Source organism: Xiphophorus hellerii, chromosome 14 (genome assembly GCF_003331165.1).
Source record: "Xiphophorus hellerii strain 12219 chromosome 14, Xiphophorus_hellerii-4.1, whole genome shotgun sequence".
Lineage (NCBI taxonomy): Eukaryota > Metazoa > Chordata > Actinopteri > Cyprinodontiformes > Poeciliidae > Xiphophorus > Xiphophorus hellerii.
In genome coordinates, this window is record NC_045685.1 from 7,260,850 (window position 1) to 7,276,703 (window position 15,854).

At 40.0% G+C, this 15,854-nt stretch overlaps 3 protein-coding genes across 3 annotated transcripts; all 3 read left to right on the forward strand.

Annotated features, from left to right (window-relative positions):
* The first annotated feature begins 390 nt into the window (after positions 1-390).
* LOC116732374 (histone H4) lies at positions 391-1,187 on the forward strand. The gene has a single exon (XM_032582497.1). It carries the CDS (start codon positions 586-588, stop codon positions 895-897), a length of 312 nt encoding a protein of 103 aa, XP_032438388.1. The 5' UTR covers positions 391-585; the 3' UTR covers positions 898-1,187.
* Positions 1,188-2,991: 1,804 nt separating this feature from the next.
* Positions 2,992-7,479, forward strand: LOC116732330 (sterile alpha motif domain-containing protein 9-like). Its single transcript, XM_032582418.1, has 3 exons — positions 2,992-3,015; positions 3,578-3,619; positions 4,838-7,479. The coding sequence occupies exon 3, from the start codon at positions 4,920-4,922 to the stop codon at positions 6,990-6,992; it is 2,073 nt and encodes a 690-aa protein (XP_032438309.1). The 5' UTR covers positions 2,992-3,015; positions 3,578-3,619; positions 4,838-4,919; the 3' UTR covers positions 6,993-7,479.
* A 7,236-nt stretch (positions 7,480-14,715) lies between these two features.
* Positions 14,716-15,388, forward strand: LOC116732372 (histone H2B 1/2-like). The gene has a single exon (XM_032582495.1). It carries the CDS (start codon positions 14,721-14,723, stop codon positions 15,096-15,098), a length of 378 nt encoding a protein of 125 aa, XP_032438386.1. The 5' UTR covers positions 14,716-14,720; the 3' UTR covers positions 15,099-15,388.
* The last annotated feature ends 466 nt before the right edge of the window (positions 15,389-15,854 follow it).

Sequence of the window (15,854 nt, forward strand, 5' to 3'; positions counted from 1 at the left end):
CACAATTTTTTTAATTGCACAATGTGGTTATTTGTCAAACTGTATTTAAAGAACAATTGTATATGAGCAAGTTGCTGCCATGTAAGCAGAAAAAATCAACTCAAACTGATGTACTGGATTTGAGAAATGAATAGAAGACTGAACTATTCAGCTGCAACTGAAATTTTTATTTCCTTTCCAGTGAAAACACATAAAAAATGCTCTTCATTATGACTGAAAGCATTTAACACATTCTGTGTAAGGAACAAAAGATCATTAGTAAAGATTATTTCGTTAAAAATGTGATTTACTTAAACATATTTTTAAGATTTTTAGGTGAACATTAGAAAAAATGTTGAATTCGATAAGCATATAAATGTTACTCTTCAGACAGTGAATAAAAAAATAATTGTACCAGAAATCCAACATAAAAACTCAAATTAAGAAAAATAGGAACTTTTCTCGGCCGGTTTCAATAACGGGACTGGATCTGTGCAGCTCGGTTCCGCCCCTGTTCTCTTTCACGTCCGCAGTTCCCACATATAGGCGCCGTTTCCTCCTGCTGAGCCACATTGTCGCTTCAGGCTTTTCTTGAACGATACCAACATGAGCGGAAGAGGAAAAGGAGGCAAAGGTCTCGGTAAAGGAGGCGCCAAGCGGCACCGTAAAGTTCTCCGCGATAACATCCAGGGAATCACCAAGCCCGCTATCCGCCGTCTGGCTCGCCGCGGGGGAGTCAAGCGGATCTCCGGTCTCATCTACGAGGAGACCCGCGGTGTGCTCAAGGTCTTCCTGGAGAACGTCATCCGTGACGCCGTCACGTACACCGAGCACGCCAAGAGGAAGACCGTCACCGCCATGGACGTGGTGTACGCTCTGAAGAGGCAGGGCCGCACTCTGTACGGCTTCGGGGGTTAAACTGCTTCTTTAAATAAATAAAACAAAACGGTCCTTTTAAGGGCCAAACACATTTTCTTTAAGAAGCTAATTTTCTATGAAACGTGGCTAACAAAAGCTACATTTGTTGTAGTGAATATATGATTAACTCTTGAAGTTATATTTCATATATTTACTCTACTTAAGGCAAATGATTTATTAGTATAGGAAGGGGAAGCTGTAAAACGGGACCAGTGTATGTAAAGTCCAGGTGCAACAAATGCAACGTAACTAAAAACGTGCAATCGAATAAAATTTGTTCCCAAAGCTAACTAGCTTTCAACTCCATGTGATTAGCTGAAGCTGTACTACAGCGCCATCAAGTGGACAAACATGCAATGACTACAATGACCTGATCCAGGTGTGTTTTATGAAGCTTTAAACTGAATGTTTGACGCCAACACCCAACTTTTCAATATTGTCTTAGACTTTAATTCAAAGGCTGAACCAAAAGAAAAAAGTGGAAGTAAATAAGGAAGAGGATATGGATATGAATGAGCTCGGTACTTTGTCTTAAGAACAGAACTTTTCACTGACTGGGCTCAGCTTTATGTGGTTTCTCTGTTTTGAGGAAATTTCACCTGCTATAGAAAATAACATTAGTTTGCTAACTTAGACTTAGACTGACTTTATTGTCATTTTGCATGCACAGGGTGTATACAGAACGAAATTTCGTTGCATACGGCTCAGGACAATGTTTTGAGCTTTCAATGTTGTGAGGTTACTCCGGAATAAAATAAAATACAGTATAAAATATGAATATAAATATAAATATAAAATATAAAGTGCAGGACTGACAGTAAAAAGGAAGTTACTTAGCTCTGTACATGTGCAAGGTATAAAGTGGAGACCAGATTTTAAGTGCAGTCCAGTTAAGAGTTCAGCAGTCTGATGGCAAGTGGGAAAAAGCTGTTTCGGAACCTGGTGGACCTGCACCGGATGCTGCAGAACCTCTTTCCAGAGGGCAGCAGGGAGAACAGTCCATGGTGGGGGTGTGAGGGCATGGCAACAGTAACATTATACAGGTTAAAATAAAAAATTTGGGGTGTGGCGTAGGGGATAGTGTGACCCATATTTGGAGGCCTTCAGTCCTCGACGCGGCCGGTGGGTTCGACTCTGGACCCGGCGCCGCATGTCTTCCCTCCTCTCCTTCCTGTCAGCCTACTTTAGTATAAAGGGACACTAGAGCCCACAAAAAGATCCCCTGGACGGGTTAAAAAATGTTTTTGTCTTTCCCAATAGTCAGGGGATTCTCCAGTTTTCTAAAATGACTATTTCTTTGAATTCAAGCCTTTCATTGCATTACAGCACCAGCTGCTTTTGAAGGGCTCTAATGCTCCTGCATTGAGGTGTTATTGCATCAAAGTTCATCTTAACAAAACAGACGCCTCACCTTCAGAAATTAAAACACATCATCCTCCATGTTGCTTTTGTAGACATCATCTATATCTTTGGGCAAATCTTATTGGGAGAGATTATAAAAAAATCCTCCTGGATTACTGGACACAGCAGTTTTCAGATTGTTTTGGTTTGGGGGGAAACCAGGAGGAAATTCAATGGGAAGTTGCTCTGGAGCAGCTTTTAATGCAGATATATAAAAAAAATTGAAATACAATAATTTTGTGACCATCTAAACCAGCTTTACATATTCTAATATGAAACCTCTACACACATTTCCTTCATGCTCTATAATCCATTTAAGCTGTTTGTTCCCTATTCTTCCTATAAGGTATCTAGGAAACGTGAATGTTGCCATTTACAAGATGGCCGAACAAAACCAGGTTTTTGGTTTGAACAAAAAAATGTTCAAACCAAATGTTTTGAACGAAAACACATTTTACAAAAAGGCAATGCTTTTGCTTTCATTTGTGAATAAACACAACTCATTAGGTGGCATGCTGCCTTTCAAGTTGAGCTATTAATAACCGCGGCACGTTTGAGTCAAACATACAAGCAAGAGAAGGAAAGCAATGTTACAGGAAACTTACATCATCATCTGGATAGAAGAATCGAAACCATGGGGAGGGTGTGCTCAAAGCTGATTATAAATAACATTGTTCTTCTGTTCAGTTACCTGCACACCTGCTGGAACTCTGACAGGTAAGATGATTGGAGAGTGTGTGTGTGTGTGTGTGTGTGTGTGTGTGTGTGTTCATTTATCTCTGTGGGTACGGGATAAATGTTTGATCGGAAAATCATTTTGATTATTGTCAAATTATACATCAGACAAAAAAAACATTTTAATAAAGTTTGAACACTTTTGGCTACACGTTTTGTAATAAACATACATTGTTAAAAGTCGGGTTATTATTACAAACATTACAAATCAAGCTTTACAATTTGTAATACACAGACTATTTAAACTGTTTTTGATAAGACTCAGTGATTGACTATACATTTAGACATTAGGAATCTGCAGATATTAATACTTATTTGACATGAAGAGTTCAACATAGGTCCGCAATATTTCTGTATTTTGATGTAATAGGTTGGAATTCAACTTTGCATGTCAAAATATAGAAAATTGCTGACCCATATTTTTACATATGATGTCGGACTGCATCTAAGCCACAAAGAGTCACCTGTTTGTGATGTTCATGCAGTTAAGTAGGGAATTGTGTCTGGTTTGGAAAGCTCTAAGTATTCTCTCTGCTTTTTGCAGAGGATTTATTCCTGTTGGTCCTCTGGTTGAGACATTTTGCAGGTAAGTGGATCCTGAGGCATTAGAGATGAATGAATGAGTGAATGAATGAGTGAGTGAACAAACCTGATATGTTATTTCTATGCATCACACAAAAACAAAACCAAGCTTCACAGATCGGCAGACAAGGATAGACACAAAAAATACTACAACCCAACTCTGCATGCTACATCCTTTGGTTCAGGAGTCTGATTGTTGTGGGAGAAAACGTTGTTTAAATGTCCTCCTGTATTTTTCCCAAACAACAGGGAGGATGAGACTGAAGTTGCTGTGAGCTGTCGGTAAATGTCCTGCAGATGAGACACTGATGGTGTCCTCTGCAGTTTTTATTACCAGAATCTCTCTTCTGCTGTTGTGAATGTGAGGATCCTTCCAGCCTTTGCGGAACGTTGTGTTGTGCAACAATAGGCTTGGCAATGAGTAACTGTTATTGACTAACAAAGGCGATTGTTAACAAAGTCATTAATTTTAATCAGAATTACCAAGGTAGGGCAACACCTGATTATCTGGAATTCATAACTGAACAGCTGACAGACTCTGCCTGTTATTGCTTCATGAATACCTGCTGGATGAGTTGTCATATTATAGAACAGCAGATGGAGTGAACACATTACATGCATATTCAAAACATCTCTCCAAAGTACAATAATTTAACAGCATACCTTAACTTCCAGTTAAGATACTTATGTCGATAATCTCTAACTGGACTGGTAACATTCATCTAAACCAGAGGTTCCCAAACCTGATCCTCAAGTAACACATTCCATTAAGTGGAAACAAGGAGACGCCTACAACATGCATTTCCTCCTTTCTTTGGTGTGTCAGCATATCATGGAGAAGGGTGGAGATCGTCAATAAAACTTCTCAGTAAGGCAAACTGAAACTAGTCCTGATTAGTGAAGATGTATGGTGTGATGTGATTATTCATAAGCTGCTCCAAACATTTCTGTGTTAATGGTGTCAATATCACCTGGACAATAAAATTTATCGAAGATGGATTTGGCCTCTTGGTCAGAGGAATGGTGATGACAGTCTTTGGACAGGTTGGCACTTTGGCTTGGCTGAGAAAAATATCAAATATGCCTGGAAAGACATTGTTTAGCCTTTCAACAAAGGTTTTCAACACACACCAAGTGAATTGATCTGGACCATTCTGTGGGTCTCACTATACATTGTTATTTTGACTATTTATGCTAAAACCCTTGTCTCTTCTATTTTTAGGATTGCAAACGGTGTGTGGTGAAACAACCTTTTCAAGCAGAAGCAACACAAACAAAAGACCCTTCTGTTTGATGTGACCATCATGGAAAGTAACTCAGGAGAAGATATGAACTCTGCCCTAAGTCTTGATGAAAGAAATGATTTATATTGTCTTTGTGAACCGTACATTTCTGCACATGTGCAGACCGACCCAATGTCCACCAATACACAATTGTTCTCAATGTTGGCACTGTTGAATGCCTATGTTCCCTGTTCCTACCTGAACATGGAAGAGTGTCGAAAAATCCTAGGACCGCCTGATCCCATCTATGGAGGTCCTCCCTTCGAAGTTAGAATGCAACCGTTTTCCGAGCTCATCAGAGTATCTGGCTCAGTGGTACGCCTGATTCATCCAGATGTTGCTACAAGGTCTGTGGAGCTATTGGCTTACCTAGGCATTCCCAGAAGTGCCTTAGCACTGAACTGTGTGTTTCTGCTTTGTGGAGAAGAAGTCCAACCTCACACTGTCCAGTTTGTCAAAGATTTGCTAACAAGGAGAGAAATGGGTCCAAAGGGCAAAGAGAAATTCTCAATGCTAATTAAGGACATCGTTGAGAAAGAAAAATTTATTAAAGCACTCTTGGTTTTGATAAAAGCTTCAAACAAATTCAGAGACAAACACATCTTCCCCCAAACGGTTGCTCGGCTGTATTATATTGGAGGACGTTACCCAAACTTCAAAAAAGCTGAGAAATGGGCTAAAGAAGCCATCAAAAGAGCCCAGAACAACTCATATGCCGCAGACACCCTTGGACAGGTGTACAAGAACCATTTATTGAGAGGGGCCAAACAATCCAGTGAGGTGAATAAAATGGCTGAGAAGGCCTTCGAGGCGTTCAAAGATGTAGAGATGAAAGCTGACAAGGAACTAGGCCCTGAACTGAGTGAATTCGATGGCTGTGCCAACAATTCCGTTTCGTTCAACAACCGAGGCCATTTTGGTTTCATTCAAGTGGCCAAGATCGTCTCTGAGAAACATAGACATAACAATCCGTTTGAGGACACCCTAAAATTGGAAGTTGAAGACAAATTTGAGTTTTTTGAATGGTATCTCAGCTACTCCCAGCCTGACAGGACAACAGTGGAACCAGATTACTTTTGGAAAGATGTTGCCATCTGCTATCAACTATACAGGGAGAAAGACGCAGCTGACTCCACCAGCTTCCCAGCTCTTCTCGATTGCCTGAATCACGGCCTTTTTGTGTCGAAGGAAAAACGAGCCTTCAAGTCTGCGGTGACAGAGAAAACACGGCCACAGTTGGAGCAAACCCGAGATGAATTAAAGACTGATTATGAGGAAAATGTAGATGATGTGAAAGTGGCAGAGAGGTACATCCTTTCAAACATCATCTTGAACAACAAAGGGCCCCACTCTCCTCAACGCGCCCTGGTTAGAAAACTTCAGGCAATCCTACACAGGTTTCTGCCCACTGGGGCAAACAGTAGAGACCCAGAGTTTTACCTTTTGGTCCTGCTGTTGTTTTGGCCAGAGGAACAGCAAATGGTAGGTCAAGAAAACAATGATGAAGAGTTACAAGAACCTGACACACACAATGATCAGCTTCAAGACCAAACTCTTGAGGAAACAGATGTAGAGGAGAACAATACAGGAGAAGAATCTGAGCAGCCCCCTCCTTGCCTCATGTATGAACTTGACATGGAAGAATATGTCACTTTGATGGGAAAAGCCTACGATAGAGTCTACGCCAAGTACCTTCGAGGTCGTTACCTGCTGCCACTGTTTTTTCTAGGGAAGGGTTCTGGACTTAGCAGATGGATCCACAGGTCTAGACTGGACAAGATGGTGGAGATCCTGGTGGAAACTCAGCTCGCTAATGAACCGAGTGGCGCAAATAGAAACAAAATGAAAAGAAAGAAGATCAATGATATGTGGAGTAGTGGGGAGGTGTGGCAGCTGCCAGAAATCCAGGATGTGCTTCAGCCCATTCAAATGGAGACAATGCAACATGGAGAAGATCATAAAGCGTTTCTTAGTGTCGGCGGGAAGAAAATAAGAAAAAGCCTCTTCCAGGTTCACCATGTGTGTGAATCAGAGCGCTTTTATCTTGGCTTCAACATCAGGGGTCCTGTCATCTTCGAAGTGAAGGATCAGTAAAACACCTGTGATTGTCCAGAAAGACACCATTATAAAGGTTCCTATACAAAGCAGCAACAAAACACTGCTTGTGTCAGCAATGGTTTCTGGGATAGAAAGCAGCATTTTCATTCATTCCCTCAAGTTTCCGAGTGCAGACGGGTCTTTTAAAAGAAGGCACTCTGTGGATTTTCTAACCAGTAATGGCTGAATGAGGGGCGGTAGAGGATTACATCTGAAAAGCTCACCGATCCGTTTTCAGCTTTATTCTGCAAACTTCATGTTGGATCTTATTACTGTGACCAAATATGTTAATTACAGTGGCTGTTTTTGTCTGTTAGGTTTTAATGCAGAAGCAATATTAATCAACGGTCTTGGATTCTCTGATGTCATTCATAGAACATGAATGAATTGGGTTGATTTTAATTTGTCTTTCTCCTTGTTTCTGTTGTTAGATAAAGATTGGTATTCAAATAAATTAAGAATGATTAAAATCATACTAATGCTTCCTGAAAAAAACACATTTATCAAACTCTACTAAAAAGAATGCCATAATGCTGGACTGTGTTATACGTGAGTTATTTTTATCTAAGTTGTCGCTGGCCTTCAGATTTCGAGCCAAGCCTCCCATTGTGACCTTTTCCATTAATATTTTCTAACAATCTCCCAAACATTTGAGCTGAATTGCAAAATCACAACCTTACACTTTAAATCTCACACCTATCATGCTGAGCTAATTGCTTGCACAAACCACTGTTTGAACCAAGAATCCTCTTATTTAATTCTCTCTATTCATTCTGTCAACTTTTTTATGTTTATGTGTGTGGTGCAACGTCTGTAAAACTTAAGAAGTCAGTGTGTGACCTACATCTATGAAACTGACTGATAAATTACATCTGATCACTGAAATGTAAAAGAAAAGCACCATGGAGATTGTTCAACGAGAAAAGGGATGTTAAAAAATAGATTAAAACTTCTTAAGTTGTTTGAATATGTTTAAAACCCACATTAAATAGTTTTCTATGAGTTCACTCAATCTAAAGCGGTTGCAGTGCTACATTGCCACCTAGTGGTTGTTTATCAGTATAGCAGCAACTTCATCTGAGTAAGAAGCAACATTATTAAATGTTGTCCGTTGACCGTAATAAAGTAAACTAGCAACATTACAGATTGATGGTGTTTAAAATGAGTTTAGCTGATCCTCAGTTCTGCACACAAAGACTATCTATGTAACAAAGGCTGAAAAATAGTGATTTATGTGCATTAAAACTGTGACATATTTGGTTCTGGGTTGGTGACAGAGGAACAGAATCCACACTGGAATTTGATAAAGCAGATCATTTATTTCATCTAACCAGTAAAAAGGCAAATCCTTATGATAAAAATCCATTTTTGTAAAGCAATGTTGATAAATGATCCAACAAAAACCAGAAAATCATTAATAACTAATAGTGCAGAGAAAGACTTAAGAGAAGCATTTTGTAGGTCACAACTAAAAGGTGCAGAAAACCCAATACCCCCACCCTCAAAATAATGATGTCATTCTGTAACGGTTGCTAGGCAGCCACCAACACAGAGAGCAGGGCTGTGAGAGAGAGTCAAAGCTGCACAGGGACGAGTTTGAACATCAGAAAATATGTGTATGAAACCTCTGATCGTTTGAAAACCGAACTGCGCAGATCATGTTCACAAACAATGTTTTTAACGAGAGGACAAAGGTTGGAGATAGACCTACATGTGAAAACAAACAAACATATTTCATTTTAAGATCGAATGCTGTTCAGGTGCCACAGATTTTGAGGACAGATTAACAATAACAATTAGCAAGAAGCAACAATAACACACATGTAGGTTATAGATATAAAATGGTAGAAAATTCTGGTATCGACATGTCTATACATATAGATTTAAACTATATGTATAGTATATGTATATATGTATATATATTATATTAGTAAATTTGCTTCTGACTGATTGCACTACTAATTCAAAGATATTGCTGCAGGCTTGTCCGACCAACGCGTTGCAAGAATGAAAACATGATGTGATCTGGTCTTGTGACAAAGGTGCAGACCACCACCTTCCTGTTCATTTGAAAACCACGGAAACCAAACGGCAGAGGCTGCTGGGCTCGTTTTGAGCATCGGCTCGACGTCTAAAAACGTGTGTCAGCACAAATATGGGAGAAAAGGAGATTTAAACTGTGAAGAAATAAGAACATCCACTAAAGTGGTCAGGAAGCAAATAAAGGACAACAACCCAGAAAAAAAGGCAAGTTAATAAAACAAATACCCAAATACTAATCCGGGCTTGATTGCCTTTTTTTTTTAAACCCATTCTCTGGTAGACTAACAAATAAACAATAGTAACTTTAACATAGTTTTGGGTTGGAAAAATTAACCCAATATGTTAATTTTGCTTCCACTAAGTAATGCAGCACTGGTTGGTGCAGTTTGGTTCACTATTTGGACTTTTTCCATCGTAAAATCGCCCCCTGCAACCAACCGAACCATTCCTGGTACCCTCATCTGTTGTAGGTCTTAGGACAATGGCACCGTATGGTTAGGGTGGAGCTGCTGGTGCCACCGAAACCAGTTTGTTAACTGGGACCTATTTCATCGAAATGAAGGATTATTATTGTACTTATACACAAATCTCTGCCAAATCTATTTCCCCCTCAAGAAGTCGCTGCTCACTCTACTCTTGCCTTTCCCGACTCTCTTAGTGACATCGAATTGGGAAGTTCTTCAAATTGGAATGGATGAATGAATGAATGAATGAATGAATGAATGAATGAATGAATATACTTTGTTAATCCCAGAGGGAAATCCTCACACAAAATGACTGTAAAATCAAAATGAATTGATGATTTTGTTGAGTCCAGTTTTTCTGTGCTGACCTCTTATTGAAAGTCTGTTGTCAACAACAATGTTGGTATTAAAATAGCTGCTGACCTTAAGTTTGATAACCAAAAGTGCTGAGATGTCTCTCTGAGAATAAAACTCTCCTTTACTTTTCTGCTTTCTTCAGCATTAATAATCCAGTAGGTTTATTACATTTCTCTTTTAATAGGACTGAGCCGGGTCGATGTGTCACCCGTTCTGGGTTTGTGGAGAGGTGGAGGAAGTGGTACACGGAGCCACAACATTTTCTCAACCAGACCAATGTGTTGCATGACCGGACTTTAGCTTCACCGTTCTCTACATGCAGTGCAGACCTCCGGCTTCCTTTTCGTGAGAAAAACAAAACGAAGAAGCCATTAACACCCACATGCTTGGTTTTGCTCAGTGCTCTCCACTTCGCCACTTCTCCGTTTAATACAATTTGCAATTTTCCTCGTTTGTGTGGCCAGTGATTTCTCTCTGCTTCAAAACAGATGCAGTGGAAGGTTGAACCGCCGTCACACAACGGGCCTGAGAGCCAAAGTTGGATTGTAGCAGAAAAACGCGAGGAGCACCTTCATCTTCTAAACGTGAAATTGAACAAAACCCCCACATAAAATCAATTCACCTCCTAACTAGTTCTCAGGCCCGACACCTCCCAAAAGCTGCTAACTGGTTTTCTCTCGCTCAGAGTGTCAAACCTCAACTTTCCAACCTCAATCGCCGCTGCTCGCCACAAAAAACAAGCGCTTGATTTGAGTCAGCAGTGTGAATATTTGTTGATTGTGATCTCAGACTTACAACGTGAAGCTTTAATTGCAGTTATTTGATTGGCTGTTTGCCGTGAGCTGGGATATGTGGGGGGTCTTGGTCAACTGATAACAACGTCAGCGACTTCCTTCAGTCTCTTCACAAGACAGAGAGCAGAGACGGGCCGACCACGGCAGGTGAGTCAATATTTTCTCAGCTATAACCGACAATATTTATTTATTTATTTTATTGAGAAATATATGATTTATAAGTCAAGTTTTTTGATTTTCATAACTTTATTTAAACATGAACAAAAACAACCCACCCCAAATCAACATGGAGCATCACAGTGTCCACATACAAACATACATACACAAAGTACAGACAGACATTCCCAGTCATGGTTCAAAGTAGTCGAAACGGTCGGACAAGCAAATGAATGACATGCTGACTGTAAAAATGAGGAGAAGAAATAAAAAATGACATTCTCTGTAAGATTGCAGTGGGTTCCAGATCCTCCAGAATTTGTCCGACTTTTGATGAAAGGTCATGGGTCAATTTTTTTGACACAGCTTTTTAAATAATGATTTAGGAGTTTTGTTTTTTTAACATCCTAATCACGGCTTCGAAGCGCTCGGCTGTTCAGAGCAACGACAACGTAGCAGCGGCGTGACGAACCTTTTGAGTTGCATTCAGTAACTTTGAGTTTCTGCTTCTTCAGACAGGAAAATGAAGGTCATCCTGCTGATCGCTGTCATGAGCAGCTGCGCTGTGGGAGACGAGGATTTCTTCAACAATCGGCCCTGTCAGGCGACCAATAGGAAATACGGTTTCAAGAACTTTAAAGAAAACCACATCCTACCAAAAAACTTTGATACCAGTTCAAAATCTGCATGGGAGAAGTGAGTTACTGATGTTAATATTTTTTATTAAAAGGTGAGAATAAACGTCAATAGTTAATTTACTGATATAAAAGCATTGCTCCGTAACATTAAAGTCAGAGCTATAAACTTTATTTTAGGCCTCATCTACGTCTAGTTGTATGTGATTCGGTTCAGTCTGAGTTCAAATCAAACTCTCTCTAAACAGAGTGGGGGGGGGACATGAATTTGCTTCCCAAAACATTTTGTCAAGAAGTGCGGGTGTGAGGTGGTGAGGCAGAGGCAGCGGACCCAGGTATGATGAATTATGATGATTTAATGATGAAACATAGTCCAAACAACGAGCAGCAGGCACATCGAACACACTGACCACGAATAGACTGAACATTGACGAGGACCCAACGAGGAACAAGGAACACAGGTGGAGTTAAATACACGGGAGGGTAATCACAGAACGAGACACACCTGGGAACAATCAAGGGGAGGACAGGACAACGAAGAGACTCAAGGACACAAAACACTCTAAATGAACACAGAAAACACAGATCCTGACACATTTATTTTGAGTTTGCTTCGAATGAGAGAAACAATAAAGTGTTTCGGATCATCAGATAGATTTGAGTATAAAATAAAAGATGCAGAATAAATACAAACATTTCTTTTCAAACTTTGACAGAACTGCTCCTGTTCCATCCAGATGTTTTGACACAAACTTTTTTTTTTTTTTCTTTTACATCTGCATAGTTACATTCATAATGTTAAGTTTAACTGACAGACTTGTGACATCATGAAAAACCTTTTTTAAATGAAATACATGAATATTTTTAAATTATATATTTATTTCCCTAGCCGTATCCGAAGCTTGAGACGCTGCGGAATGACACCTCTGACCTTCATCGAGGAATCACACACCGACCTTGTTCTACAAATCTGCAACGGCCACGGCTGGAACTGGCAGGACAACTTGTGCACAAGTACCTCAAAAATCCCAGTGTATGTAGTGAAAGTGCGCAGGGTGGATTGCAAGATTCTAAATGTCCCGATGAAAACGGACGAACTGGTGACGGTGGCCTGCGACAAAGTTGGCAACAGATGCCGTCCTGTTCATTTGCAGACAAAACAAAGTAAGAAGCGACGCAAAGTCACCTGCTCCTCTGCTGCTGCTGACGATTATTGGTCTGTTGAGCAATTTAACATCTCAATCAGGATTGGCTAAGAGATGATTAACAATACTGGGAAAATTAATTGTTTCTATCCTGATGTCCTTATTAACTGCTGAGCAAATTACTGTTGCTTTGAATGTTGCCTAATAAAGCTCATATGAAATCTGACTTTGTCCTGTTATCCAATCACAGCTCATGTTTTAAAACAGCTCTGCAGTTCTGAGAGATATTAAAGCAGCTATGATGCTATTAGCCATTTTGTTCCTAGTTTTTCAATGAATGTTATAACAGCAAAGTTCACTCAAATGCTGATAATTTGTGTTTTGAGTTAGTTGTTCACCAAACACATGTAGACATAATGTAAAAAATTATAAATATCAATAATTACGGTTCATTTTAAGCATTATGAGACCTGAATCTGTTTACACACTCACCATGTCAGCCTTTTATGTATAGTTTTTAAAGTTAGTGTGTGACTCACATCTAGACCTACATCTTAGCACAAAACAATAATATTCATGTAGATATAAGGCAGAAAATGGTAGAAAAATCTGGTGTTATTTAAATAGGACATTTGGCTTCAGGTAAGTATTAGTGGTAAACGTGGCTCTGACTGATTGCTCTAGTAATTCAAAAATGTTGGTGAAAGTTCGTCCGACCAATGCGCTGCAACCATGGAAACGGTTTCTGGAAAACCAGATGTGACAGAGGCTGCAGACCGCCACCTTCCTGTTCCTCTTAGCGCAACTTAGCCGGTGAAACATGTTAAACAGACGCGACTGCACCGAAATGTAAAGCTCCACAAATTAAAAATAAATAAACTCATGTTCTGACAAGTTGTAAGGAAGAAATAAATTCAACGACACGCCCAAACCTGCTAAATGGTTTTCACACGATGGAAAAGTTTGTTAGCCACAATGTTCCACCCCCAGTCACACCGTCGCTCGCCACCAAGGTCAAATGTCAGAAAACAAACTCTTGACTTGAGTTAGAAATGTGAAAACTTTTAATTTATGACCACAGACTAAAGTCATAGGTTAGCATGCAGTCATTCGATTGGCTGTTTGCTCTGAGCCTGGTTAGCTGGTGGTCATGGTAACCGACTATAACTATTGGTTATAGTCGTGAACCAAGTGTTTTTGAAGATTATTGGTCTGACAAACAATTTAATATCTCCATCTGGATTGACTGAGAGGTGATTAAAAACACTTCAGAAATGCTTCTGCGCCACTAAAACCCTTTAACCTGCTCCAGCAATGCTGTAGAAAAAAACAACAGTTCTTCACATGAAATGATTTTTTCCCCCCTGCATCTTGTTTAACATGGACGTTTGATACGAAAACCTTTTTACATGTCAGAGCAGCTTTTGCTTGTTTCACAAATGTAAAGCTTTGAGATCCGTGTGACATCAAGTGGATCGTTCATAAACCGATTTCCTTATTTACTGTGCTAAGAAACGTCCAATGATATTGTCTAATAAAGCTCATATTCCTGCATTAACTTTGTTGTTTTCCAATCAAAGCTCATTTTTAAATCGTTCTAACTAGATAACTATGTTGTTTCTGGACATGTATGCGCATGTTTTTTTTTTCTGATTGCTTGTTTTCTTGCTTTTGAAAACCTGAAATAAATCAAACTACATACAAAAACCTGAATATGTATGACTAGATTAAACTGACTGGTTTTTCTGAAGTAGGTTTATTTACACCCAGTATGTGTTGTAAATAAACTGAATTAAAAACTGAGGTGTGAATTTACTGCATGTCAACCATCTGGTTCAGTTTATGAGTGCAGGGCGAAATGAGGGTTTTATAAATGAACTGAACTGAGTTGAAACGAGTAGAAAATATTCACAGACTCAGAGGAACCGTCAGAAATTCCCGCCTCTTTCTTTGGTCGCTAAATCCCACGTGATTTGTTTTTGAAGTCAGCGCTTTGAAGTTTACCCGCTGAGCGAAACAGCCAATCACAGCTGGGGGATGACGCAGCCCTATTTGCATGCTGGATGTATAACAGCGACCTCACCGCTGTCAGCGAGTCATTCGTTGCTGTCGGAACCAGTGAGGAGGAAACATGCCCGAACCCGCCAAGTCCGCGCCCAAGAAGGGCTCCAAGAAAGCGGTCACCAAGACGGCCGCCGGCAAAGGAGGCAAGAAGAAGAGAAGGACCAGGAAGGAGAGCTACGCCATCTACGTGTACAAGGTGCTGAAGCAGGTCCACCCCGACACCGGGATCTCCTCCAAGGCCATGAGCATCATGAACTCCTTCGTCAACGACATCTTTGAGCGCATCGCCTCCGAGGCCTCCCGTCTGGCTCACTACAACAAGCGATCCACCATCACCTCCAGGGAGATCCAGACCGCTGTGCGCCTCCTGCTGCCCGGTGAGCTGGCCAAGCACGCCGTGTCCGAGGGAACCAAGGCTGTGACCAAATACACCAGCTCCAAGTAACCAGCTCTGCTGCTGATGCTGCAACACAACGGCTCTTTTAAGAGCCACTCACTGCATCTGGAGAGCTTTGGTTTATGCACTGTGACATTTAAAGTTATTAAAATATGACATGTTTGTCCTGTGATGCTAAACTGGGAAGCTACATCCAATCTACAAGCAAAGTGACAGTTCAATCTAGCAAATGAAACTGTTTACTTTGCCATTGCAATCAATTTGTTGAATGAAAGTTGGTGGCATTAATATTAATGAAGCATTTTAAAAGCTGCATAATTGTACATTTAATTTAGGTGTTTCTCAGACATGCCAAAAAATAAAGTAACTTCTTGACACTAACCTCACAAATATAAATATGTGAATAATGATCACAGTTTTCTAATTTGTACAGATTCAGCATGTGAAGTTGATTTGTTTTTTTTGTCAGAACGTGAACGTTGCTTTTCAAATCCCGTCTTTCATGTTTGCTACAATCTGAGCTCAGAGGAATGTGGACAAAACCTGCAGCGGTGAGTGAAGGAGTTCAGCAGAGCGGAGAGTTTAGACGGCGCTGAGATTCTTCTGCAACATGACGGCATGTAAAACTACACCTGAAAAATATCAAATATTTTTTACATACTTACCAGTTCTCTAGTGTTTTTCTTTTATTTTTAAAGGTTAATCTTTTTAAAATATGTTTTGTACACCAATGTTAAATTTCTGGAAAGTCTAATATATTTTATAAACTAACAGCTGCCATCATAGCTGGGTGTAGGACCCAGA